The sequence below is a fragment of the Takifugu flavidus genome, chromosome 9 (assembly GCF_003711565.1).
Source record: "Takifugu flavidus isolate HTHZ2018 chromosome 9, ASM371156v2, whole genome shotgun sequence".
NCBI classification, from domain to species: Eukaryota; Metazoa; Chordata; class Actinopteri; order Tetraodontiformes; family Tetraodontidae; genus Takifugu; species Takifugu flavidus.
Genome location: NC_079528.1, coordinates 4,789,560 through 4,817,019, shown reverse-complemented (window position 1 = coordinate 4,817,019; position 27,460 = coordinate 4,789,560). Strand labels below are relative to the sequence as shown.

The 27,460-nt window shown below is 45.3% G+C and overlaps 1 protein-coding gene across 1 annotated transcript; it reads right to left on the bottom strand.

Annotated features, from left to right (window-relative positions):
* Window positions 1-846: 846 nt before the first annotated feature.
* glra4a (glycine receptor, alpha 4a) lies at window positions 847-19,201 on the bottom strand. The gene is made up of 9 exons (XM_057043624.1): window positions 18,855-19,201; window positions 9,594-9,724; window positions 8,942-9,009; window positions 8,073-8,296; window positions 7,679-7,761; window positions 5,797-5,934; window positions 5,462-5,676; window positions 3,283-3,432; window positions 847-1,601 (listed from the first exon to the last, which is right to left on the bottom strand). The coding sequence occupies exons 1-9, from the start codon at window positions 18,920-18,922 to the stop codon at window positions 1,311-1,313; spliced, it is 1,368 nt and encodes a 455-aa protein (XP_056899604.1). The 5' UTR covers window positions 18,923-19,201; the 3' UTR covers window positions 847-1,310.
* Between the last annotated feature and the right edge of the window lie 8,259 nt (window positions 19,202-27,460).

Sequence of the window (27,460 nt, the reverse complement as noted above, 5' to 3'; positions counted from 1 at the left end):
CTTGTCCATCAGGCCGACGAACTCACTTCCTGTTTTTAAAACATTCTTCTTCTTCGGGATGCTGGTTGTTATTGTCTTTTGTGGTTTAGCGGTTGTTAATTCTTTTGTGTGTTTTTCTGTGAGCACTTGGTGTAGTTTCTGAAGTGTTTTATGAACAAAGTTGAATAGAGTAAAGCTCAAATGGCGACTCAGCAGTTGCTGTGTTCATTATTTACAACAGGGGCGCCTTCATAAAGGTCGGGCGGGATTCAAAAGCAGAAAGTGGATCAATTATTCACAATTGCTTTCTTTTGTGTGCAGTAAAATGAGGTGGTTTGTTTTGTTAACCTGGAAACATCTAATTAGATGATTAAGTTCTACCATACTAATTGTTCCCTTGATTCAGTCTGGACTCACTCTCGAGTTGACGGGTCGCTCTGGCTCCGGTTCGCTCGCTAACATTCATTTTGGACGCCACGCCACTCCCCCGTTAGCATATCAACATCCGAAACTTGGCAACAATCACCAAGCTCCCCTTGTAAAACTTTAGATTTGCTTCAAAAACGCACCAATGTGCAATCAGCCCTCGCCGACGGCGGGCAGGAACCCTGCTGATTCTACTCCAGCAGACTGGTGGGGGGGTCAATATGGTGATGGGAATACCATCGCACCTCCCATTTAAAAGCAGAAGCTGTGATAAACTTCCACTCTCTTGCTTTTTCAGGCAGCATCAGCATTTCCTCTCAGGCTGTAATCAATGGGTTTATTAAAAAACTGAAATGGAAAAAGCAATTATATATGTTGCAGATCTCTTTTAAAAGGAACACAAAAGTAATCAACCAAAGAAAAGAGTTAAACATTTCACGCTTTCCTGGCAGAATAACAATTTATTTAAATTTAGACAAAGAAATACACATTTGTGCTTTGTGCAGTTAACAGAACAGCTTGTTTTTCTATACATTTTATGTATCTATATATACATTATATGTAGATTCGCCACCCTCTAATGAACACTAACAGATCTATTGCTCCGCGCACGCCAGCTACTCTGTGGGTTTTGTTTGTTTGTTTGTTTTTTAAAAATGACAGTTTCAAAAACATTCATTCAAAGATGCTAAAATTCAAGTCGGTGTCTCTCGCCCGGACAGAACCGGCACCGTTTCTGTTGACCAATCAGACCACCGCGTAGAAAGAGAAGGCCAGCCTGAGGCCACGCCGAGATCCTGAAGACACCCCTGAGCACAAAGTTTAGAGCGCCGGTTCACGGAGGCAGGTGTGCCGCCCGACGCCCACGCCAATTCGTATCTGACAGGCAGTTTTGGTTCTGAGCTTCACAAGTTTGCGTGGATGTCCTCGTGCCGCAGCACTTTGTAGGTGACCCAGTAGAAGATGTTGAAGATGAGGAAGCTGAGCGGGAAGACCGCTCGGGATATGGTGTCGATGCGCTTGGCCCGATCCACGAAGCGCTTGTGAAGCGCGTCCCTGTCGTACACAGCCGCCGGGGGCGGCTGGGTGAAGACGGCGGATCCTTCTGCTGCCGTTCTGTCCTTGTTCTGCAGGCAGTGGCCCAGTCCGTAACCCCGAAAGTAAAAACCACGGCTCTCTCGGAGCAGCTCTTCCTCCTGCAGAGTTCAACACAGAAAAAACACAACATTGGCTCAGGTTTTGAGACTCCAACGTGCGTGTGAGGAGTTGCTGCAGACTGTTGGCACATAAATAAGTAAATGTGTAAACTAGGAACCAAACTTACTTCGCTGTCCTTACTTCTCTGTGGAACTAGCATGTCACTGATGTCTTAAAGCTAAAACGATTCACTTTGATCTGCACGTCACAATCAAAGCATCAAAGAAAAGTGGAGGTGGAGTTCAGGTGCCTTTTGGTTCGGCGACTCGTTAAAACGACACCCAAAAACTAGAGAGGAATCAATTAAATTAGCCACTTGGGACTTGAATCAAGCTTTTTAAGTTTCCATGACATGAAGAGGGTAATCGTGAGGCGAGTGCATTAAGAGGAAGAATGCGTTTTTAATTTTCAGAGCGAATCAAAAGAATTCATCTCTGTCTCGCCTGTCCAGCCTCTTTCTCAGAGTGGCTGGATAATGGAGCTTTCATAATGCTGATTAAGGGGACTCTGGACCACCAAATTCACTTTGCTTTGATGCACTGCAAAGAGCTTTTGTTAGCAACGATGGAGATGCTGCTCTCGCCCTGTGAAGAGAATATAAACAGACTTGTAGCTCAACTCTTACAGCCCTCTAAAGATGTTGGCATCTGAACTGGATCATTAACAGCCGATGGAAGGTTTCCCTTTGCTCTGATCTCCTCCCCAACAGCCACGGTGTCTCCCCTAATCCACTATGATTATCAGATTATCCTCTGTGGTTGGTTTGATTCGGCAGTCTCAGAAGAAGGTAACATTTAAGTCAGACTATCCACTATTAATCCAAATGTTCAGACGGCATATTTTCACACTGGTTAACATTAGCCGTCATGTGCTAACCGCCTGATTAGTAGAAAGTCCTTAATTTCCACAATGAAGCAGAGATGGTGACATATTCTTTTGAATTTTGAAACAGATTAAAAACTTAAAGAAGATAAGACAGGCAAGCTGAGATCAATTCTGGGTCCTAGTCTTGTGCTGATGAGGTGAAATTACCATGCTAAGCCAACTGTCATCTGCTAAATCTACCCTCCTAATGTTAAAAAAGAACTGTAGAAACTAGGCGAGAAAGACGGGGACACCAAAGGTGGACTTTGTCATTTATCTATAGTTTTAGCTTTGCTAGTTTTCTTGTAGTACCAATAAAGATTAAAAAATCAAACAATAACTAAAGTAGGATTTAAGAGCAGGAAACTGTGTAGCTGACTCTTAAGGTGGGTTATTATTGTATGTTTAGAAGCAAGAAAACTGCAATCTGCTAAGCTAAATTATATACATGTGTAGATTTAATAGCTGTGTTTAGTACACTATGACTGACTGAAACCTTTAAGAGGAACTTTCATTTAGGGCCATTTTGTAGCTGAGGAATCATAATGATGCAGTGAAAGGTGGATTAATTGCAGGACAGCAGACAGGACGTCCCTGTCTCCAGCAACAAACTTCTCAGTGGGAGTAATTACACCAATAATGTGGACGAGAGAAGTCCATAATTCAGCCCGTCCCGTATTGATGCAGGCAGGACAGACCGCTCGGTCTCTTCAGGCCACTCTGTCAACACTTTTACACCTCATTTTGGAATCACTGCAGGATCGGAGGGTCAAACGTGTGCTGATGTGACAGGAGGTCCGTTGGATGTGTACTCACTATCCTCTGCTGCCGCTGCTTTTTCCTCAGCCTGATGAACTCTTTGTGTTGCCGGGAGACAAAGTTAACGGCCGCGTACTCCAGCAGGGCGGCAAACACAAACAGGAGACACACGGCCATCCAGATATCGATGGCCTTCACGTAGGACACCTGGAAAAGGACAGAAAACAGATGAGGCGTTCCCTGATTGCTGCCTTCTATTCATCCGGCGCTCAGGGTAGCGACCCACATTTGCTACCAGCAGCTGACCCACAGCCCTAAGTCGGGTCACGGCTAAGACTTGGGGGATGCCCTGACCGGGTCGTTCATGTCGCAGCAAATCATCCACGCACACCGAGCACTAGATGTATGGGAACGCTCGACTGAGCGGCGGTCTGCTGTCCAGAGTGGCACAACTGTGAGCTTTACATTAGCAGAACTGATGACTTTATTTTAAAGCAAGGTGCTTTTCTTTGACATCAGCATGACTTGACCCTCCAGGAATGATGTTTTTAGCGAAAATCAGAATTTGTGGTTCCAATGAATGATTTCATTCAGGGAAAAATAAGGTTTCTGGAGCCCAGAAGGTTGACTGTTGACTAATAGTAGGATTTCTTACCAAATGGCTCATCAGAGTTGACCTCTGACCCAGTTATTTCTCATCACATTAAATATTGCCTGAAAATCCACCATGTGTCAGGATCTCAGATTTATGGCCATAAATGTCCTCAATGACTGACCTTTTGCCACCAATTCTCCAGTCAGTTTATCTTGAGGGTGTTTGGTTTGTTCCTGTGTGCTAAAATTTCCCTCAGGCCCTCTGAGATATTACACTCAAGTGAGCGGAATGGGCATGAGGTCACGGTGTCGACCAAAAAAAAATCATCATTCTACCTAAATACTGATGCGGTGACTCCGTGTGATGACTGGGAATAACACTCAACTGCTTTCAAACGACTCCTCGGACGCCTGGATAAGGACTAAATTTGATCAGAACTCTTCGAGGCGTTCCAGAGATTGGGTTTACCAGAACCGCGGTATTAGACCGGCTCTAATCAGATCAGGAGAGGTTCCCTCGGGCCTTCCTGAGCTATACTGGTGACCTTCGGTCACAGTTGCTGGTGAGGTATTAAAAGCTGCAGATGTCCAGCGACGATCTGCAACTCTTGGTGGATCAGGCAGGCGTGTTCTCCTCAAAACTGTACAGGCGGCAGTTAGCGTTAGCAAGAGTTCATCAGTAGTAGCTGACGTATCTTCAGGGTTGTTCAATACATTATTAATACTCAATAAAATGTGGACGGCCCCTTGTCTGCTTCCAGAATATTGCCCCCATTAACCGGGTGTTCTGCCCTCATGTATTTTACATGTCGACACCCAACTCTGGAATCAGAAAATGATTTTAGCAAAATCAGAATTTAATGAATCGAAGGTCCAAACTAATGCGATAACCTTGGTCAAACTAGCACGAAGCACATATGTTTAAAGAAACATGAACACCCAGCTAAATGCGGCTGTGAATGCAAACTTTAGCACGCAGCTTTGTAGCGATACTGGCACTGGCCCTTCACACCACATCCTGATGCTACACTGGAGTTTTGGTCTGTTTTTCTTGTTTTACTTACTGACCTGTTGCCATCCAATGGAGAAAAACTACATGCAAAGCTGTGTTCAAATTCTGTTTTCAAATAATGAAACTTTTCTCCTAGACTGCGGCTAGATTGCAAAATTGTGGGGGATTTTAGTCACTGACAGCTAAAATACCCCTCATATTTGAAGCAACATTGCTTATTACCATTAGAAACCAAATAATTTACATGTTTAGTAATTACATTCAACTCAAAATCCATTGCTTCGGAAATATCGAAAGGAAATCACAGCAATTAAAAGTAAAAAAAATAATAACTGTGTACTTCTGCAGGGACACATCTGATCCAAATGCCAGTATAGTCTACAAGTTTCCGACTGGAGCCGTAATCCATTTATTAGATTTTTTTTTTTTTGTCTTTATTAGATTTTGGTGCTGACCTTTTTGTCGGTGGCATTTTGTTTTTCATTTCCGTTCTTACACACATGCTCATTAAAGGAAAGTCTGGATCACAGAGTAACGCAACTACTGCAGAACTGAGAGGTTTTTCATCTGGGAACTTCTAGAAAACATTAAACCAGCCATAAATTCATGAAACGGAGTGTCCACGCCAACCTTGGGCAGGGAGGCTCTAGAGCCTGAGCTCTGCGTTGTCATCGTCAGGACGGTGGTGATGCCCAGACCCACTCTGGCCGGGGCGGCGTCCATGTTTATCCAGAACGATACCCAGGACAGGATGACGATGAGGAGGGAGGGGATGTACATCTGGATCAGGTAGTAGCCCATCTGACGCTCCAGGTGGAATTTAACCTCGATGCAGGTGAATTTACCTTTTGGCACAAAGCAATGCAGCATTCTAATGGAAGTCCATGCTAACTCAGGCAACAGGGCTAGACGGTGGTTCCTATGGCAACCGACAGACAGTTTCGTTCTGATCAGCTGGTTCGTACCTGTGTTGTAATACTTGGTGCAGTATCCCAGATCCTTCTCCTCCTTAAGCACAAACTGTGGGAGGGTGAGATCGTCGGCGACCTGAACGGGGTTCTCGGACAGCCACTCGAAGATCAGGTCGTTCATGGTGTAACCGACTGGAATAAAGGGAGGGAGACGCTATTCAAACGGGTCCGAGCAGCTGCAGCAACTCACAGCTGGAGATGTTTGGTGTCAGTTTTGGTAGAGGAAAAACACCAAATTCCTCTTTCAAAGATTCAAGATGTACTTTATTCATCCCCGTAGGGAAATTGAATTGTCGTAGCAGCCTAACGTGGATTAATATAACTGTAGACTAGGTTTGTTAAATCGATTAATCCTCTCTTTATTCGCTCAATGAATCGCATCTCACAGGCGTTAAATGTTAGCTGCCATTAGCAATTACAAAAGGAGAAAGTGACTCTGAAGGCGGCGATGATGTAATATTCGAGCTCCTGCTTGTCCTCTGCCACCGTCGCAGCAAAGGTCACCTAACGCAGCTGTGAAGGTGAGATAGTGAGGGAGGACATGGCGAGCATCTCTGTCTGACAGGAGAGAAGAAGCCTAATTATTTGTCTTCCATGTTACACTGCCGCTCTCGGGGTTGTGGTCCTCGCGGTGCCCCGATCAGTCCATTAAAAATGCATGCAACACGCATCAGCTCTCCTTTAACCCCCGAGTTACAGAAACATCAATTATTCAGGGTGTTACCATGTTGGAGCGTATCCACAGCAACGCAGCTCTTCTGAGGCGGTGAACTCGCCATCATTCTTACAATAGGCGTGACCATCAACGCTTCCCCAAACAGAGGAGTCAAACCACAGCCGATTTACCCTTCAGGGTGCCATAAAACCTGAAGGTGGCTCGTCTGGAATCATTCGGACAGGCCGTTTGTCACATGACATCATCGAGGAGACGCGGTTCAGGCTGTTCCGGTGCTCGCGGTCGGCATGCTAAAACCGCCCAATTAGATTTGGTATTCGAGTCTTCCTTTAAATTTCTTTAAAGTCACCAGCAGATGTGAGGGTATATGATTCTGGCGGCTGTAGGCGAAGGGGAAGCTCTATAAGCTGCACCGATGAGACTTTTGATGTGTGGGGAGGCGGTGGAATCCGCTTGTTGCTTCTGTTTCTAAGCCTGTGGCGTCAAAGGCCAGGAAAGAAGATTGGTCTTGGCCGACTCCCTCAAACCCTAAAGATAACTCTTCCCTTTCTGATCCCATCACCCCCCCATCACCACCCACTCTCGCCACCTAATGCCATCTCCACGATCAAACCTGCGCTCGTCCAGGTGAAGACACCCTCAGGTGGTGTTGTGCGACTGTCAACAAGAGACAATATGGTCACGAGGCCTGCAGTCAGCTTTTACTCTATTTAGTCACTTTTAATGGGGAAATTAGGTCACGTCTAGGCTCGGAGGGGGAGTTACATATAATAAAAGGGACACAAAATGAAAGTTTTATTATTTATGTCCTAGAAATTGGTTTCATGGAGCTGAACGGCTCAATATCGTTGCTTTAGGCAAAGGAAGAGAGAAAACAGAGGGAGCTGTTCTTCAGTGAGGAAACAAAGTTAAAGGGTTTGGCTTTTGTACGTTTTTCCAGGTTTAATAACAAATGTGTGACCAGGCTGATGCCACCGGCCTTTCATTTTGAAGGTCATTGCCAGGCTTCTTCACTTGGAACCAAACACACTTGGGCTGTAGTTAGCCAGCAGTGGCCACGCACAACGATATCACGGGTTCAAATTGCCGTGCGGCATTGCCACACAATCGACACAACTCAGGCCAACAAGAGTCTGTGAAGTCTACAGCAGCAAATAATGAATAAAAAGAGGGGGGAGAGGGGGAGGAAAGAGGACTCACAGCTTTCTAGCTGCATGGTACAGGTCTGAATGTCCATTGGGAAATTCTTCAAGTCCATAGGGCAGGAAAGGATAAGAGTCAGCCTGAGACGGAAACAAAACAGACCAGAACAGAGAAATGTCAAACGCACAGAAAGGCTGAAGAAAGAGAACAGGTTCGAGCGAGGAAAAGCAGCGAGGAAGTAGGAAAACGGGCACGTGCTGATTTAATATTCCTGTCATTAAAGCCGGCGGTCGCACCAAGTTACTGGTGAAGATGTGCAAAATGTCGTCTGTGGTGATGTTTGTGAGGAGGAGACACTTTATTCACAGGCTACAAACCAGGTAGTTGGTTTAGCACTTGTGGTCTGGGGGTGTTTACCTGCCCCCCCCCCCCCCAAAATCATCTTACGTACCTGATGCTGTACAGAACGCTGCCATCTTGGAAAATCCGCAGCAGCTTGTTATCTGTGGTGACCTCGTGGAAATTGGCTCCTTTCTCGTTAGCAAAGAACAAATCTGGTTTCCAGATGGAATCTAACATGGAGGGGTCCAGATCGAGGGAGTCGTCGGGATATTCTCTGTAAGCCAGGCGGGGGTCGTTCCATTTTTGCCGCAGGAACACGTTAAGCCTGTAGTCCTGGGGAAAAGGTGGGGCAAATGTACGGTTTAGTTTTCTTTACAAATGAACGATTATTTTGAAATAAAATAGTCATCTATGGCTTAGTTAAAGCTTAAACCAATACATCAGTATAGTTTAAAATGAAGAAAATGGGGGTCGTGATTCCAGGCACTGCCCCACCCCCACCTCAGCTGGTGCACCATAATTACATCTCCAACTAATCTGTAGGTATTGTTTTTGGCTTCTCTATAGACGCCATTCATCACGATAAAGGCACGCTTGGCTTGTGCAAACAATGACATAATTAGTGTTGTCGATCTGGGAGCTGACCCGGCCCGGGGTCTGACCCCCGGGTCTCTTTTAAACCATTCACGGCTGCACTGTGCTGACCCAGCAGCCGCAACAGCGCGGATGCTCACACGCCTCTGTGCAGCCCTCGTCCTCGCTCTCGCACACCTTTTCATTCCCTTTCCCAATTTTTCATTTTAATTGCGGAGCGGACGGTTCATTATCAGCACGTCAGTGACCTGCCGGTCTCTCAAGGTCGCACCGTTACTGTCTCAGAAACACAGAAACGAGGGAAGGGGTTGAGCAGGAACAGAAAATGGAGCATTTCCAGTGAGGAAAGTCTACATTCAGTTTTTAAAATCGAGGTTTTCTTACCATCGTCGTCTCTGTGACGGAGCCAAAACTGTTGATGAAAATATTGCAGGTCACATTGACGGGTGGACCTGGAGACAGAGAAGCTGTTGACTCCTCCCACATGAATCCCACTCACATATCAGGATACTGTACCTGACGTCTTGTGTTATAACCAGAATAATGTATTTCAGCTACTTTGCAAACGTTTAAATGATGTGAACATTTCCAAAATATATATTTCTAAAGGTAGTGTGTAGACTTTGGAATGTTGGGTAGTATGTAGGAAATCAGGACTGTCTTAATCAAGACTACCAAGGTAAATTAAACTTGGTGACCTTGAAGTTTTGGCCTTCCTCCTGAAAAAAGAAGTCTTAAAAAACTGCAAATTAAAAAACAACCATAAGGTTGCTGCAGAATTAGACGTTTTTAGGCTTCGACAGCCACAAAAAAAGCCCTCTAACTCCCGGAGGGACCGTCTAGTGATAAGAACACAGATCACAAAAATGAAATCAAGCATTTCCTGCAAAAAGTGGCCGTTTATTCTTTTTCTCTTTATTACCGAAACTCTCACTGAGCTTTGCTTTTGCAGCACTTCCCGTCACCTATTTTGTTTTACTTTTCTGCTGCATGCCCTTGCAGGGGGAGGGGTGGTCTGCCTTGGCACGCTCTGTACCTTTGAAGTTGGGTCTGATGCGGGCGTCGTATCCTGATGTCCTCCCCATGAGCTTGTCCAGGAAGTCTGAAGGCGACATCTGTGGCCCAGCCCTGCTGTGGGGCTTTATCTCCTCCTTACAGGAGCTCAGTCTGACATCAGCCGGGCGACAGCAGAGAGCATGAACAGAGAAATAAAAGAGAATATTCCAGAAACAGTCGAGGAGGAGCAGGAGCACGGTCTGTGCAGGGGGAAGCAGCGAGGGAGGGGGTGTCAGGCTTAAAGAAAAACATAATTATAATGGAGAAATGAGGGTGAAAACAATGGATGAAAGATGGAAAGGAAAAGCTTCCACCTGTCCATGTCTGGATACTCATTGTGGTGACTTGAAGCTAAACGGGCTCAGCAGGCGTTAAGATGTGACAAATTGATGCTCAGGTGCTCCACAAATGTCACACTGGAGAAAGGCCCACAGGAAACCCACAAATGCCAAAAACAACTTAAGGACAAAAAGATCCAGGTTTAAGGCGTTCTGGCTGGTGCCGATGATGGTTCATCTGTGCAGGGCTGAGTCCACCTCCCTGTTTTAAAGCTAAATGCTCTCAATATTTTGCAATACTGATGGAACAGTGTTGTTTTTCTCTTCACCTTCGAATTCCGTTTGAAAACTTTGGATGACGTCATCGTTTGCCCGCGGGAATCTTTTTTTCCAGATGCTTGTTTCGATCATATAAATAATAAAATACAAACTTTCTCTGAAGACTTTCCATTTCAATAGTTTCTAACCCTTCAGCAGCCCTGTCGGTGCCGAGAACCTTACAGCTTCCCCCCCATTTTTCCCAAAGGAGCTCCGCACGGATCTTTTTACATCGTGCACCTCAACTCTCACTGCTCATAATTCCACCTCGCTGCTTTTGGCTGGAATCAACGCCGCAGCGCTTCTAGTTTTGACTCGATAGTGGCGAAACCGCACTTGTGGCGGGATAAATTAATAATAATCACCGTTCTAAAGGGCTAAATTGCGGGTTTTCCCGGCCGTGGTGTAGATTTTAAGAACCTCTGACAGGCGGGATGTTGCAGCAGAGATCTGCAAATGCGTTCTGGCACAGCCGGCTCGTCACAGCTGTCCCACTTTCCACAGATATACAGTAAATATAGTCCGTTGGATGCTCTATTTTTAACCCCACTATACTTGTACAGTACTCGCAGGTACTTCAAATCAAGATGATTTACAGCAATCGTGAAGTACTTGCACAAACATGTTTTTGTGTTGGCTCTTCACACTGAGGTCTGCAGCTGAACTTCTCACCCTCAGCTGTGGGAGAAGATGCATGTTTCAGCCTCCCCGCGGGGCAAACATCACCTCCTCATCACCAACGCAGTTCAACGTGGACGCCTCAGCCCTGCTTAAATACATGCTGGAGACCTGAGAGCCTTTGACGATCAAAGACTCTCATCTGAAAGGGGGGAAAAAAGCCTCTTGACATGTTTGAAAGCGCTGGAGAAAGTTTAAAAAAGATGTCTGCATCATCTAATTCTGCAGACTTCTTGAAATCATTACATATCTGACTGAGGATGGAGATTTGAGGTTTAAGGATTTCATCTGGAGCCTCTATTGACTAAATTTACAAGCGCAAATGAAAGTAACTCCCCCGAGCCCTTGAATACATACTTTGCTGAAAGATTAAACGATTAAATTGCTCTTTGCTGACATTTAATTAGCCTGACCTTTTGCTTCCATCAAAGTCGCTTCCATTCCAGTATCGGAGAATCCTATTTCTTTAGCTTCAAAACAAGAGCTGAGTTAAACTGGGAGCAGGACCCACGTGTCGTAAATGTAGCAACAAAATCCAACTACGACCCAAATGTTTTTGTCTGTACTGTCCCCGAGGATCCTCATATTACAGTATTTGATGACTGCCGCTGTCCCAGGATGATCAATGGGGTCGTTGCAGAATGCTATTTGGAGCCACCGTCATCAACACCCAAACATTCGTCTTCAGTGACATGACAACTGTCGCCCCTGTACAGTGACACCTCAGACACGTATAGACGTTCCTGAAATAAGACGGGCTCCACTCGGGAAGGGGAAGAGGTTTGTCATTATAACTAACTGACCAGGGACCTGTTCAGTGTGTGATCGGGGCCTTCTGATTGGCTCAAACACAGGAAGTAGATGGTGGTTCTTCCAGCTCGACACAGAATTCAGCAGAAAACTTATCTGAACTCTAATTTACGCTGAGTGTTGCAGAACGTGCTTATCTACCGTCTGATAACTAGTCGAGTAATTCAAGGCTCTAATCTCTCAATGACTCATGCGTCCAAACTACAGCATTGCACTTCCTGTCCTCTGCTCAGGAAGGGGACCCATCCTGAATCAGTTCTGGTGTGTCAGCCAGTGAGGCTCAGAACTTGATCCCATTAGATCTTGGTTGTTTTTGTTTGCTTGTTTTGAAACTGTCACAATCTTCCGCCAGATCGTGGTTGTTTAATTTGGCAGCATTGCCTCATTGGCTAGTTTGAACACTGGCTCTGTCTTTAATGAGTGGAGATTAATCTCGGTTGCATCGCTTGTGTAGAAATCTGCTCTTTAATCCTGGATCAGCGTCTCTGGAGCTGCAAGCAGACATGATGTTTGCAGGCTTGTACCACAGTAATGATCTTGAAGCTGTACCATGAACTACAGCCCAAAGGCAATTTCATACTTTTTCACACGCGGCTTAAATAATCTTTAATCATTTTGTGGCTTAAATTAGACTTTTCCTTAAGTATCTTAATACTTAATGCTTTAAATTTATTCCCAGATAAGTTCAGGATCAATAGAAAGGTCAAAGAAAAACAATAGTGTATTAAAATGAGTTGTAAAGACCATAATAGATGCTTATAAAATGATAACTTCGTACGTTGAAGGTCCATCAAGCTGAGGTTGACTAAGAAAAAACATGGACTGAAATGGAAGAGTAAAGTTTGGAGAAGAAACGCCAAAACCAGTACAGCTGCCAGTAGAATGGCGGCTGCTGGGTCATGTGACCCAGACCTGACGGCTGGAACGGAAACTAATGAATTTCCGATTTGGTTATCATAGTAAGGATGGGCAGTGAGTCTTCTAACAGAGACGCCCTCCGACTCATCCAAGGTCCCCCCCACCATCCAAACCAGCGGGGGCAGAGAAACATTTAACACGATGGGTTCAGCGTTTCCCTTCTGTTGGACCCAAAGCTTAATCAAATGAAAAGCTTCCAACAATGGCAGATCGCATTCCAATCTCAGTGATAAACCTGACAAAGTGAGATCCCCCCCCCCCCCCGCGGGAGACGAAGCCATCCCTTCCTCCAGATGTTCCGCCGGGCTCCTCAGTATTCAGGCCACCCCAAACGCATCGGAGATCTTTTATCGGTGCAGATTGCTTCCTGTCAGTCTCTGAAGCGCAGCTAGCAGAATTTCAGACACTGACTGCCGAGGATTACTTTGATGTGTCTGCTTCCAGGCTCGGCACGGACCGCAGCTTTATTCCCTCGCAGTGGCGAGCGCTTGAACGCATAAGCACGTTTTCTGCCACTTTAGAGCATTAGAACTCGGACCATTTGGCCAACAAGGCAGGGCTCCGCACGTGACAATAAACTACAAAGAGTGCCTTTGCCGCGTTTTGTTGCTTTGATCTTCTGCGCAGACGGGAGACAAGGTGATGAAACGCAAGGATAGACAAGGTGAGATGCCCGGTAGCATGACATAATGAAACGTGTGATTTCTCATATGAAGAGGATCTCGCCAGCGTGCGACTCCCTCCCCATCCGCTGGGAAATCTGCACGGCTCCATCCCGACAGGACGCGGTCCGTCTACAGTGAACATGTAATTAGAATCTGTAACCGCTCCACTCTGATGATTAATGTCCTCTATTTTCAACAAACATCTGTATGAATATGGAAGGAGGTGTCGGCTCCCATCAGTCCCAGTATAAATCACATCCACTGTTGGCATATGCTTGTTTTCCTGCTACCTGCGGGTCATTCCCAGCTAATATAATCCATTTCCTGTATTAGCCATTTGCTGCATCAACTGTGCTAAGTCGGTTCCTCCTCTATATCTGGTATGATCCTTCAACAACACCTTATTTCCTCCTTCCTTCTGGTTATTAACCGCTAACAGTCGATGCGTACGGATGAAGTGACATTTGGCAGAGCAGCTACTGCGCTAAAGGCTAAACTGGAGAGAGCTGGGGGCCAGCTGGGGACTCAATCTGGGTTTTATTTCAAAGATGCGTCCCAGCTTGGCTACGGGGGTTTAGCTGTCAATCTGCATGACGGAGTGAGGGTTCTTGATAGACGCATCATTAAGAAGAGGCACGTACACTAAGATGGCCGCTGAACTCGGCACGACCCACAATTGGAGTCGACAATTAAGTTATTTCGCTTCAGCGGGGACGCGGTTACACAAGTGTGATTCTGTAACACTCATGAAATCTGTATTTTGCTAATTAATTTACAGCCCACGCTGGCACTTGTATCATTTTAAAAAACGAAGGTTAGCAATGAAGTCCTTGGTGGGAAGATGGATAACACACTTGACCCACCAGGAAGGTTCTGGGTTGAACTGTGGGCTTTTTACATCCACAGCCCAAAAAGAAAGTTAGGTTTAATCGTTAGTGGGGGGGCTGTGAATCATTGCTTAGAGGGAGTGACCTATGTGGAGAACAACTAAGTGATTTTATCATTATTGTTAGCATCCAAGGTAACTCCCAGCCAGAACTGGGTTTTTACGGAGCCCCATTTGCCTCCAAGGTCGTCCTTTCAAGGTTGAGGAACTTTATGATTAACTGAATATGTTTAGAAAATTGTGACTCATTAATTGGTGTCATCATTAAAGTGACTCTTTAGAACTTTAGGGTCTGCAGAAAGCAACAGACCCAAGCACAGAAAACCACCAGCAGACAAGAGGATTTCCAGGAACATGGCTGGCAGCATGATGAAGTATCGACCAGTGTCCCAATTCACGCTCGCACGCACACACACACACTAACACGTGTGTCCTTTTAAGAGCGGTAGTAAAAAGTGTTTTTCCTGACCAGCAATGTGACTCCAGAACCCAACACCGCGAGGACCAGGGCATTGAAATCCTGGATTACCTTAAGCTTCGTGGATATTGGTTCTCTGCGTTGATCTACAACCAAAAATAGCCTCCTAATTTGCCATTGTCAGCCTTTTTTTATTTATTTTTTTGTAAACTTTGCAGACTCTCTGATGTCATTAGTGCTGCACTTCACCAGCCAAGGACGACTGGTCATCTGGCTAATGCGCACAGAAACATCAGCCTCTGTTCAGCACGTTGGCGTTTCACCTTCAGGACAGCTTTGCATTGTGGGTAACGGACGCCCGGGTCCCATCAGTTTTAGCCTGCATGTCGAATCCATCAATGCAGCGCTGCGTCGGTCCCCTCCCTTTCAGACTGGCCGTAGAACGTCGTCAACAAGGTGATCATGTGACCGAGAGCTACGAGAGCAGAAAGAAGCAGCCTTTTTACCTATAACACAATCAGATGTGTTTTTAAATCCGGAACTTCAGAAATCAGAAAATAACCACCAATCTGATCTGCAAAACATTAAACATTAGAAAGAACCTTATTTCACTGGTATATTACAACAATTTAATGGCTAATTCTTGATTTTAACAAATTCTTCCAGCTCATTAAAGGGGGTCTAATTTGCAGCACCTTACCCATCGTTAACCTTTGGTCCCTGTAATGACCAGGTGATTGCAGCTACGCTGGCTATTAATGGTCCAGAGCGTGTCTCTAAGGCATCACTTGGGCCTGACTCTTATTCACCTCTTCTTTCTGTCAGCGCCTGTATAATGAGGTCTGTTTGGACGGGCTGGCCGTTCTGTTCTCCACACACAGAAGTGATAAATGCGTGTGGACCGAGCGGTCGGACATAATGACATGATTCAGGGCTCATAATGTTCCCCCACTTCATGCTCTTAATTGCAACAACATAACGGCCCAGAAAGACTCTTGGCCAAAGTGCTGCTCTAGTCAATAAGTGGTCCTTTTAATCTGCCGGAGCCAGAGAAGAGGAGCGGAGAGGACACTTTAATCGCATTACCTCCACACTGTGTCGCTTACGTTGTTACCTGGATATTTATGAGACACCGAATGTGTTTCCCTAATCTGCCTGCTATAGAAAAATGATTACCATGTGTTTTTCAGGCAGATAGACTTCACATCAGGGCAAATTTGGCAGATTAGTTAATTTCCCATGATTTAAATGTAACTTCCTCTGCATTATTACCCGTACTTATTACAGTTTGCTGTTGAATATAATTAATTACATTAATTTGCTCTCTGCACGAAAGAAACTGAAGGAAAAACCCTGAACTTTGACCTAATAGGTCAGTAGAGTAGTTTTCTTTTGATGTTAAAGCTCCTCGATCAACGCAGAGGTCGAGTGGAGGACTTACGTCACCCACATGTGCTTTTCCTGTGTGTATGTTTGCTATCGTACACAAAGTGTGTGTAAGATTTGCTGGCATCGCAGGGTGAGAACACAGAATGTAAATAGCATCATCGATAAAATTAGCAGGTCCCCTTTTTATTCAACACAAATATTTACATAAAGAGGAAGAATAACTGGCTTTGTTAAACGCCTTGTGGTGAGTTTGTACTCGCAGAAACACTTTAGTGCAAAATCAAAGCAGCTGAAGGACACAGACATCCCTGAGAGGGACTTATCCTTGAATTACTTTAAAGCCAAATGGTACAAAAATCAAACTCCTTGAAGTCAAACATAAGATATTTTTATCTTTGATGAAAGAACCTTGCGCAGTTGCTGTGAAGTGCTAACAGTCTCCAGCCTGGTGCTCATTTTTTACTCATTACCTCACCTAAACACCCCATCTGTTCTCTCTTTCATGCTTCTATACTCATCGGTGGTCTTCCTGCGTATCAGCCGAGTGTGGGGGGGGATCGCCTGTGCTTTCAGAGAGGATAAGAGAGTTCCCAGAGCGTCTGTGACGATGTAACTCAAGGTGAAATCTCAGAAACTATTCGACTAATGCTGGTTTAGCTCCGCGGTTATCAAATCCTTTGGTGTGACATTGCTTTAGCTTGAGCCATTTCAAAAGTTTAATTTTGTCTCCAAAAGCCGAGGCCCGCTCTCAACTCCTCGAAGCCCGTGAATCATTTAAAATGAAGACAAGTTGTGCTTGTTTTCCTGCACTGTTTACTAGCCTCCAGATATTACTGCTGTTGCCGATACTTAAAGACCAGCTGGGACCGCCATCGGAATTTAATTAGAAACTATCACAGGAAAATGGTTTCCTCTCCCAGCAACTTGAAAGTGCTAAATTCAGGTGTTGAATGGGTGTTTAGAAAAGGGGGAGAGAGAAAGAGAGGGGCATCGCTCCACTGAATGCCCAATATGGGACGCACTGTGTAGCATTTTGCAATCAATAAAATCTCCTTTAGTAGTTATTAAGTTAAAAAAAAACCCACTGAGGTTGTCTGTCCATAGATATTCAGCAGACAACCGTCTCAACCCATAAACCAAAAGTCTTTCAAAGTCCAGGTTTTTCACAGCAGACCAGCTGGATCGGCATCGTTGGGTGATAAACTTGCAGAACGCCCTCCTTGGCTTCACATTAATGGTCATAGCATGGTGCAGCTCATCACTGTAACTAGCCTACACACTCTAAGAGGTAGGTGGCGCAATTCTGAAGGGGATAACACTGTTGCAATTTACACAATATCCCAAATTTTCTGTGCCTGAATTAAAAATTCAATAGAAAATGGTAATGAAGTATGGAAGGAATATAAAGCAGCTCGGAAAGTTGCGTCCTTGCTTTACTAGAATCATAATTTTAAGGTTTTATTGAGCAAAAACATGATTAAAATAAATCCATTAGATCGACCTATTAAAGGAAAAAGATCAATGAGCTGCAGCAAAGCATAGCACCAATAATTCTGCTGTAAAATGTCCATAAATGAAGCCCACACAGGTAAACAGGAACATTCACTCATACGCACATTATTTCTGAACCATTTCATCCCCGTTTCTTATCTCCTGCTGGATGTTCATGCTGGTTTACCCTCCACTCTGTCATGTGAGCTACTTTACACGACAATCTCTCCTTCGGATCCCCACCACCACCACTCGCGCCGCTGCCGCCTTTACGCTCCACCTTATCTTCTCTTTCCAATCAGATCAGCTTCTCTCCATCTCCCAGCACCATCTTCCACTTTATTAAGCTCAGCTACCACAAGCTAAACGAATCATCTGCTTGGTTTCCTACCCTTTTTTCATCCCAGCTTGCTCCTTTTACAATTTTCCCTCTTCAGCTGACCACCCCCCCCCCCCCCCCCCCATTCTCCACATCTCCATCAGATTCTGCCTGCCGCCCTCTGTGGATTCTCCCCCACACAGAAAGCAGCAGGGGGGCTTTTATTCCTCAGAGGAGGCTCTGTCAGTTGACAGTTCTCGGGGCTGAGAGCGGCTCTTCTCGCCCCTGGGCTCAAAGTCGCGGCTCTATTCCACTCCAGGATTATGCAGAGTTAAATTCTCTTCCACTGACACCTGAGGTCGGCAGGCCATGAAATAAGGAGAGTTCTAAATAAAAGTTTGTGCCGCCATGACGGATGCAGGGAGGGATGGGTGAGGACAGAAACAGCAGGCTGTCTGGAGGTGTTGTCAGTGGAAGGGCAAAATGGAGACGTGATGATGAGGCGGGACGGAAAATAGGCAGGTGGAGAGAGAGGAGGCTGTTTCAGCGACAGGCAAACAGACTTTTCTGGCTTTTCTATGGAGGCAGGTGGCCCTGAATCAGATATTTGCTTGGCTTTAACGTAGTAATAAAGTGAAACGTCTCCTAAATTGGAGTCACACAACAGAGATTCCACAGGTAGCTGCTTAACGGATGATTCATTTTGAAGGTTTTTGTACATTTGTTTACATGCATGTTTCATGTTTATTCTGATTAGACGACTGAAAAAAAAAATCCCGTTTAATCACTGAAATGCGTAAAATCATCTCTTTATTTTTGCGCAGCCGTGCGTGTTTGAGCGTAATAACTGTCTGAATTGCAGTACCTGTCGAATGGATGGTCAAGGTTGCTCGGACCCGCTTTCATTCCCACAATGGCAACAAATATTAGACTGGTCGCCGTGAGAGCTTCACCAAATCAACAAATAAAGTGGGTGAAACGACGCGGGATCGATCCCGCAGACGGAAAAGTTTACGGTGAAGCAGCTGGTGTGAAGGTTTGTCGGAGGAAACAGACGCTGGTGCGCCTTACCTGATCAAGCCTCCTTGGAAACAACAAAAAGACAAGATGTAGAGAATCCGGGTGACCTGTGGGAGCATTCTCTGGCTCAGAAATCTCCCTCTAGTCCCGATGAAGAACTTAAGGAAGAATGAAGAAAATCAGCAAATCCACAGAGCGGGCGGCGAGTCTGGGCTGTGGGAGGAAGGCATCGTCTCTCTGAGATCCAAGCTTGTCTTTGGGGAAACTTCTCCCCCCTCCCACCAAATCCGGGAGACTGCACACATCCGCGGGAGCAGGAGCGGAGCAGACTGGCTGCTGCGGGCGGCTGGACGAGCTGGTCAGGCGGCCGGAGCGCGCCCCTGCGTGCTTTAAAGGGGAGTGTCGGGTCGCATGCCAGTGCGTGTTCGCGTGCGTGTTTTTGAGTGTTTTGAGCTTGTTTTAACTCCTTACGTGTTTTTTCCACATATTAACGAGGTTTAAAGGAGCTGGAGCTTTTGCCTTGATGACCGCTCCGTGCGTAATTAGGCCGAGTTTAATTAGGAGGGAGGAGGCTCCGCGGTCAGGACCAGTTTGCAGGGAACCGCTTAAATCCACATTTTAGCTAAACCACAGAGGAGGAGGAGGTCTTGAGGAAGGCGTATGCTGAGAGGAGAGTTGTGTATAGTTGATTAAGCCCAGAAAGAGTCGGTGCGTAATGTTTTGGGGATTTTTGTTTGACTTCCCTGCTCAGGAGGGACTAACATGTTCTGGGGCAGATGCCACACTTTTATTCAGCTGGACGAATACAGATGCGTCCTGGAACCACTGGAACCTCCTCGTACACACAACTCATCCATTATGCCAACTCCACACCAGATAAACACGCATGGGGAAGTTAGACTGATGTGACATCACACATGATCCAAAGTGCTCCTGTAGTTTATAATAACCTCAATTATTAACTGAGTCTTTATTCATTTATGTGGAGGGTGTAAATATTGACGGCTTTGAACTTTAGTTGTTGCGTTTGATACTCCAAAACCTTAGGATATTTGTGGTTTCCACACGTCCTTGATCCATGAACATCTCACCAGGTTAGAAATTGCAGGTCAGAAGCCCGACTGTGCTCAGGTCAGGTTAATCTTGTCCTCTCTTGGTGGATTTCAGTTTCAGGGTTTCACGATTCACAAACACCAGAGTTTATTCAGTTTGTCCGCCTCTGAAGTAAAAGTCGATGAATTTAAAGTATTAAATTACCACAGTTGACAAAGACCCGCCTGCCTGTGCTGCCGATGGCAGGAATATTTAAAAACAAGCCCTGACATCGGTGGAACCTTCTGTTTCTCCCAGCCTGTCAAGCATTTCTTTTTTATTTTCTGCTTGCCGTAGAAACCTGAGAGGCTTCCTTCTGGGCTACGACGTGCACGCAAATGCCGAGGCTATGGTAGAGAAACAGAGGAGATTAAAACATGAGGGCTTCTGTAGCTCAGGAACAGTCATCTGCATATAATTTATCATTAATTAATGTTAAATAGGATCTCATTTTAGAAGAATACCAGCATCGACCACTAGGCGGAGATTCGTTTTTATTTTTCCGATTTTGGTCGCCTCTCTCGCCGTGGGTCCAAACCTCAAACAAACCCCAATCAATCAGCAGCTCTTCCACTGTCATGCTGACAGCCTGATCCATTTGCTGCCATTTTGCTGTTATTTTTCCCCCTTCAATCGATGTTTTCCGTCATGTCACAGATCCGCGGTGGCGGCCAAATCCGATAAACACTACTTGAGGTGCATCCGTCGGGGATTTCAGGGACTTTGCCTTGTCTCTGCTTGTTGACTCGGGTGTATACTTCTGTTTTACAGTTTCCATACATTAATAGGTTAGTAGGATCCAGGCACAAAAAATCTGCCATTCTATCCAGAAAAGGATCGAGTGTGCTCTCCTTCTCACGTTCTCGGTGCAGCATCATTAATGAAGTCTGCAGGAGCAGAAAAGCTGCTGGTGAGCTACAGGAGCGACCTGTCTGTCTCCTGTAACCCCTCACCCTTACCTGATCGTGGCTTTAGAAATAAACGGAGGACTTGTTCGGGAAAGGTCAGATTCCAGCTGTGGTGATCACTCTGGTGTTCTTCCCTTTCCAGGCCACTAGAAAATGCTGTCTGGCCTGCCCGACCCTAATTTAGCCACGACCCATGCTGCTGTTTTATTCATGGACATGCCAAACTTGACCTTTACCGTGGTAATCCAAGGAGACAATTTAAGATGGCGACATGGCCGAGATTCGGATGGAAACAACTGTCTGTTGCTGTGTCTCAGTTCTGGAAAAGAGCAGAAGTCATAAATCCCAGGGTCCGCCCTTTGGCGTTTGATGCCAGGCTGTGTTACCTGCCTGAGTTGCACATTCCAAAAATGGCAGTTCAGTCCCTGAAGAACTGCCTGGCGTCTGCAGCAGCCTCACCTCTTCTTCTTCCTCTTGGTCTTCTTAACCCCCATCCGCAGCGTAAATAACACCCAGCGTGGATTTCAGCCTGTGTGAATACTAAAGGGCTTTGTGTGTCAGACCGAGCACTGTTTGGCTCAAAGTGGTGGTTATCCTCAAAAACATCCATGACAAATTACTGCACGTGGCGCTGAGGCGAAGGTGCCGCCGACTGTTTCTTCCTCAGCTCAGTTACACTTGGAATGCAGCAGGATTCTCTGGGTTCAGCGACAACATTTTGAATCGCCCTCAAGTTAAAACTCTTGACCGCTGTAACAGTTTAACTCGTAATTCAATTTGAGCCATGTTTAAATGTTTGTTCGTACCGTTTTAAGCTCTGCTGGGCCAAAACTAAATAAAGATGAAACAAGAACATGCAAGCTCATCCCTTATACTGACCTACTCCTGCTAAATTAGTACAATCACGATAATGCTAATACCAAAGCCTTAAACACACATTATGATTGGTTCTGATTGAACCATTTAGAATGAGCAGACACACCAGGAGTTGTGCAGTTGTGTGTCTGTTCTAATTGCTAGCGATGTCAGAACACACGGACGCACAGTGAGACATAAAGGTTCCTAATATGAATGTGCAGCCTCAACTCCCAGCAGCCAGAAACGAGCATCTCCGCTGTCCCTGCCGTCCCTTTAACCGCCTGTATGAAGCCACACCTGTCTTTTTCTTTCATTTGAGAGCTCATAAATAAGTTTCAGGAGACTGCCCTTTTGATCAGCGTCTGCGCGCCTGGTGCAGCGACGGAGCGCACGGCTGTCCTATTTTCCTCGTTATGTCTGTGATGCTCGCAGGGCTGGAAGCAGAGAGGCGCACCAGTGTCGTGCCTCCTGGCTCCTCTTTATGCATCTGTTGTGAGCGCGCCATGGAAATGAATAGAATGCCGAATGGTGTGGTTCCACATTAAATTTTAATTGGCTCCTGCATGTGAGGCACGGAGCAGTTAACAAAGTCTGGCTTGGTTGGGTTTTCTTCACATCTAAGGAATCTTACATTTTCTCAGGGTATTTTTCCTTTTCGTGTTTAAAAAGCAAAGGAGGATTTCTAATTAAACGGAGAGCGGTGAAGTTCTGTCTGATTTCTCCCAGGTTTCTTGTGTCTCCGCCACTCAGAAATCCTCCATCCCGCCTGGCACTGAGGTGCAGCAGAGGTGGCACTTCACAGAAAACAAAGTTCCTTTCGTTGCTTTAATATAGACAAAATCTGAAGCCTTGGGGGGGGGGGGGGGATGGCGCCCCCATGTCTACTCTAACTTTGGCTGTTTACCCCATGATTACTGCCGTTGATTGTTTGCACAGAAACTAATCACAGCCTACAATTATGTTTTGAAATTAAGCGTGGTTATTGGGTTTCTAATGCCTGCTGGCTCACTCGCAGGTGGAAGGAGCTGTTTCTGTTTGGACGAGTAATTGTTGTTCCCAACATGGTTCCTGCTGCCGACCCTTGAAAAACTTAAAACACGATGATGCCTGTGAAGTTTACAGATGACTGTTTCACATTAATAAATTCTTTCTACCTGTTTTGCATTCTGCTGTGCGCTGGCTGCAGCATATTCATGGGGTGGAGAGAGAGGCTGCTCATTTCCAGCTGCAGACGAGCTCGTGTGACTTCTGTAGTCCCTGTTCCCACCACACGAATCTGAACACTTGCTGCCATCCAGCATCTCTTTTAATGAGCAATTCAAGTTTGAGGGTTTTCCTTTGTCAGCAACAGAATAATTTACCCCAGCCTGATTCAGCATCTGTGTCCTGTGATGAAGATGAGTAATAACCTTTCTTAGCTCTGCAACCCTGCACAGATATCAAAGTTCCAACTAATTTAGTTCTGATTTGGCTCCACGTACCTTTCTGACGTAAGCACGGATGCGCACGAGCGCTCATGTCTTTGCTTCACAGCACAGCAGGGCTCTTTCAACGCCGTTTGATTGAAACCTAAAGCATAAAGTCTCGTTATTGTTGTGTTTTGATCACTCAGTTTGGTGACTGACAGCTCTGTGGTTTAGCTCAGACAGAGACGTCAGTACCTTCCCCTTAATTAACGTATTTTAAGGTTACGTAACGTCTTCTCAAAGAAGAAGAAGCAGCTGCAGAGACAATAACCTGCAGGATCAAACTATAAATGCATGATGAAAGCGCCAGCAATCATTTTTAGAATGGCAGCAGACCTCGGGGGTTACGTCTCCTGGAAATGCTTTACCTTCCACGGCGTATTTACGAGCCACTCAAGGGTATTGTGGTCGTGTCAGGATGGGAAAAGAAAGCGAGGATAACCAACAATTTTGCTTGCATCAAGAGAACAAGAAACCAAATGCAGTCTGTGGATAGAATGATTCATGGCGCCGCATCAGGAAAAGTGCTTACGTGAGGTGGACCCCCCCCCTCCCTCCGAGGGGTTGAAGGTCTCCTGAAATGGTGTTTTGTTGCAGATGATTCATTCGGTTTGCTTTGGTCACCTGTGAGGTCATTTCACTCACATGACGAGACATTTTTCATTTCGCACCACAGAAACGGTTCAAGCGAAGAGACGGTGGAAGCAGCTCCACGTTGGTGCCCCCCCCAACAAAGGAAGGGGCAAAGATTTTTAATCTGCATGTAGCGTGTTGCCGTGCAGCAACAGCTAGTGCTGTTATTGCGTCTTTAAATTATTCATTCTTTACAACAATTTTGTGGATTCACATCAAGTTTTACAGCTGCTATAACCTCATTACTGATGGAGGGAACCATGCATTATTATATTATTCATGAAGCTCAAGGTTCAGGTTGGTTTATGAATACAGTCCGGCTCCCAAATAATCGGCCCAACCTTCATCTGCAGTTCCTCTGTAAACAAATATTTTAGGTCATTTCTCCTCATGACCCCTGTTATTTATTTATTTTTTTAAATGGATGAAAACATGAGAATTGATTCCTTAACATGATAAACTTAAATATTCAGGGGGTGAAGTTTAAAACTTTTCCCAGCATCGGCCATTGGACGGGCTGAAAGCGCTGCATTCCAATTGATTTGCAGTGTTTAATGTCACATGTAGGAACCGTGTTGCCCATTACAATTAAATTATTTATTTGTGTTGGAGTTAAAAAGAATAGATTACTGGTTGATTTAAGGGCAGGACCTACAACATTTTTAAAACGAGCGCGGTTTACACGAGCCCTAACTGGAAACAAAAAATATAGTTTCCATGCCGGACCACTAGGTGGCAGTGACATTTGCACTCGCACATGCTCAGAAAAGATATCGTCTGGGACAATTTTTACTTGTGATGAATAACATGTCGCAAGGAAGTGGACCTTTGGAAAACACTCCGCTCTGGAAGCCTTTTGAAATAGTGCCAGTCTAGAATTGAATATTCTGGAGCTCGTCTCTCCATCACTAGATGGTTCAAAATCTCAGGCACTCGAGCATTTAATGAGACGTCTCCTGTTGATCTGTTCATATCTGTCAACTCAAACAGAAATGCTGTTGGGGGGGAGAAAGAGTCATTTTACCAATAATACTCACCAAAATGGCTCAAACACATTTTCATCACTGCAACATCCTCAGATATTTTATTTTACCAGAGAGTGTGATCCTTTCCTCTCATCTGTCTCTTCTTCTCCTGGTTATGAATAGTTAATGAGGCCCACGGCTGTGTCAGAGTGGAGGGTGAGAGAAGAAACTTTGGGGGAAGAGTGGATGTGTGTTTATCGAAGAGTAGCTGACTGCGAATGATGCCAAATCACAGGTTACTCTTTAACCCACCAGACTTCCTGTTACGCCCGGATGCTAATTTTGCATCGCATTTGACAACATTCCTCCCATGCAGATAAAAGCTGCAGATCTCTGGAACGATTCGTCCCCCACCGTTGCTGCCTCGTCTGCATCTCAGAATTTGTCAAAATCTCTTAAGTTCTTCTGCATGTTCTGGATCTGCTTGGTCATCATCTTCCCCTCCAGATGTGATGTGGGGGTTTGAAAGTGGGAGGAAGCTGGAAGTTGGCGTCGGCTGTTGTGAGCTCGTGTCAGAATCCTGTCTAACCTCCAACAGGACTAATCAGGCTGATCACATGCGAAGGCACAGCATCTTATTTTGAAAATGAGTGGAGAAGGAAATCAAATACTCTCCCGGAGATGAAAACATTCCCCTCTGACCAAAATATAATCGGTTTCTCTCTCATCTCTGAAAGGCAACTTTTACACACCTACAAAATAAGACGTTGGAATTAAATGACCTGCTTCTGAACATTTACATCCCTTTTCTAAGAAAGCCAGGGTCTTTAACGTCCCCCCAGGAGAGACAATAGCAAAATGTTAAAATTGTCTTAAATCCCCTTGTTTGTATTTATCTTTGAGGCCAAATATTCTAAAGCATTCACTCTTTTCTTGTCTTCTGACAGAAATATCACCCTCCTACATGCCTGCACATATTTTCTCCTTAGTTTTTAACACATTTTTAATCCCTGAATCGTCATTTGCATACATCAGGAGAACCACATCAGGCTTTCTCATATCTTGTAAGTGACTTCCAGCCTCTGGGGCTTCTCTGGATTTACAACCCCCCCCCCTCTGTACGAATTGTCAGAAGTTCAGGGATATCTTCATCTTTGTCTGTGATGAGGAGAGTTAGCTCTGGGTGATTTTATGCAAAATAAAAAAATCCCTGCTGTTCTCTTTTATGAAATTTCATGTCTACTTTCATTTTATGGCTGACAAAAAATCCTCTGCACATCCCAGTCCCAGCATGATGGTGCTTTGCCTCTTTCTAAACAGCCTTTATAGAGAGATGCTCACATTCCTTCCAATCTGCCAGCCTCCTGGCCAACTCCCCAGGGTTACCAAAGAAAGAAACATCCAGCCGGTGTTGAACATCTCTGCTGTGCCTGCTGAGATTCCCTGATAAGGCCAAGGAGCCACAGAATGGTGGCCACTTCCTCACAAGGGAAGAGGAGAACGTCTCATTTTGGCTCTGCCCTTGAAGTCAACAAGCCAGTGAAGACTGCAAACTCAGTCTTGGGGGACTAATGTCACTAAAAATCAGCTTTGAGGCACAACAGTGCCAAGGTGGTGGGGCAGAAGCCTGGAACAAATGCTAACAAACTAGTAAAAAAAAAAAAGATTACCACAAAAGGTAGCAAAGTTGCGGTAGCAGACCTGTGGCTCCCCAAGACAGCCATCAAGAATCTAAACACGCTTGATGTGTTTTGTTAACCAACATCTGATGAATTGCCATTGCTTTCCCAGATGCAGAACACACAAGCTAATTGAGTGCTGGTTTTTAATCATTGCGGTGTGTTTGGTGTCCAATACGATGAGGCCAATACACACAAGAAGAGCCAACACAGCAGGTGATCTGTGTTGATGCAGGTTATTTGTCGTCATGATTTGTCGTCATGATGGTGCATAAGAGGCTTTAGACCTGTCTGTCTGCATATGTCAGACACCTGACAGTGCCTGGAGAAGGCAGAACTCACCACCTCAGAGAGGGTAGATTTGAAACATCTTCTATTTGTTTATGTTTTGGGTTTGGGGGCGGGGGTTAGTTCTTGTTAAAGTGATCCTTGTTAATCACTTTGTTTAAAAAATAGCTGCAAACTAGCTCTAGGCACTTGGCTCTTCTGTCCTTTCAGACCACTACAGATGACCCGTCTATTCTCTTTGGCTGACTTATACGTTCTGATTCATCCATGGTTGTTTTGCAATGTCCTGACCTCTAACTTGACCTTGACCCACACATAGCCCTTACAGATTCTCTGTGCATTTGCTCCTCTGCCAAAACACGGCCACAAATTCAGCCTGACAGGTTTCAGAGTTTGCAACAACCAAAGGAAATACCAGTGACCGTCCCAGTAAAGAGGGACTGTAGGGAAAACTGGGTCCCGGTGTTCAAATAGATGTTGATTTATGTCCACTCCGCTTGTTTGAAAGTGATCCTTCGTGACCGCACGTTTGACCCCGCCTCCACGCGCTTCACATTCCTTCAAACGTATATTCACATTTGTAGCATCTTTATTTTTGTTGTTTTGTTACGACCAACACGTTGGCTCTGGCAGGTTTCTGACCCTCCAACCAGCGTTTAGGTGTTATCTGAGGCGGGCCCGGATGCCGTCCGTCTGTGATGGAGGAAGAGTGCAGAATATTGAGCTGGTAATGCACTCCAGTCCAGTCTGATCATTGCTCAGGGGGAC

What these genes read in the sequence shown, in the direction of transcription:
- glra4a (XM_057043624.1), bottom strand. Translation starts at nt 18,922, where the DNA reads ATGCTCCCACAGGTCACCCGGATTCTCTACATCTTGTCTTTTTGTTGT. An exon ending in CATCAGACCCAACTTCAAAG is followed by an intron (nt 9,010 to 9,593) that starts GTACAGAGCGTG and finishes CTCTGTCTCCAG; the next exon opens with GTCCACCCGTCAATGTGACC. An exon ending in CCGTCACAGAGACGACGATG is followed by an intron (nt 8,297 to 8,941) that starts GTAAGAAAACCT and finishes CCTTTTCCCCAG; the next exon opens with GACTACAGGCTTAACGTGTT.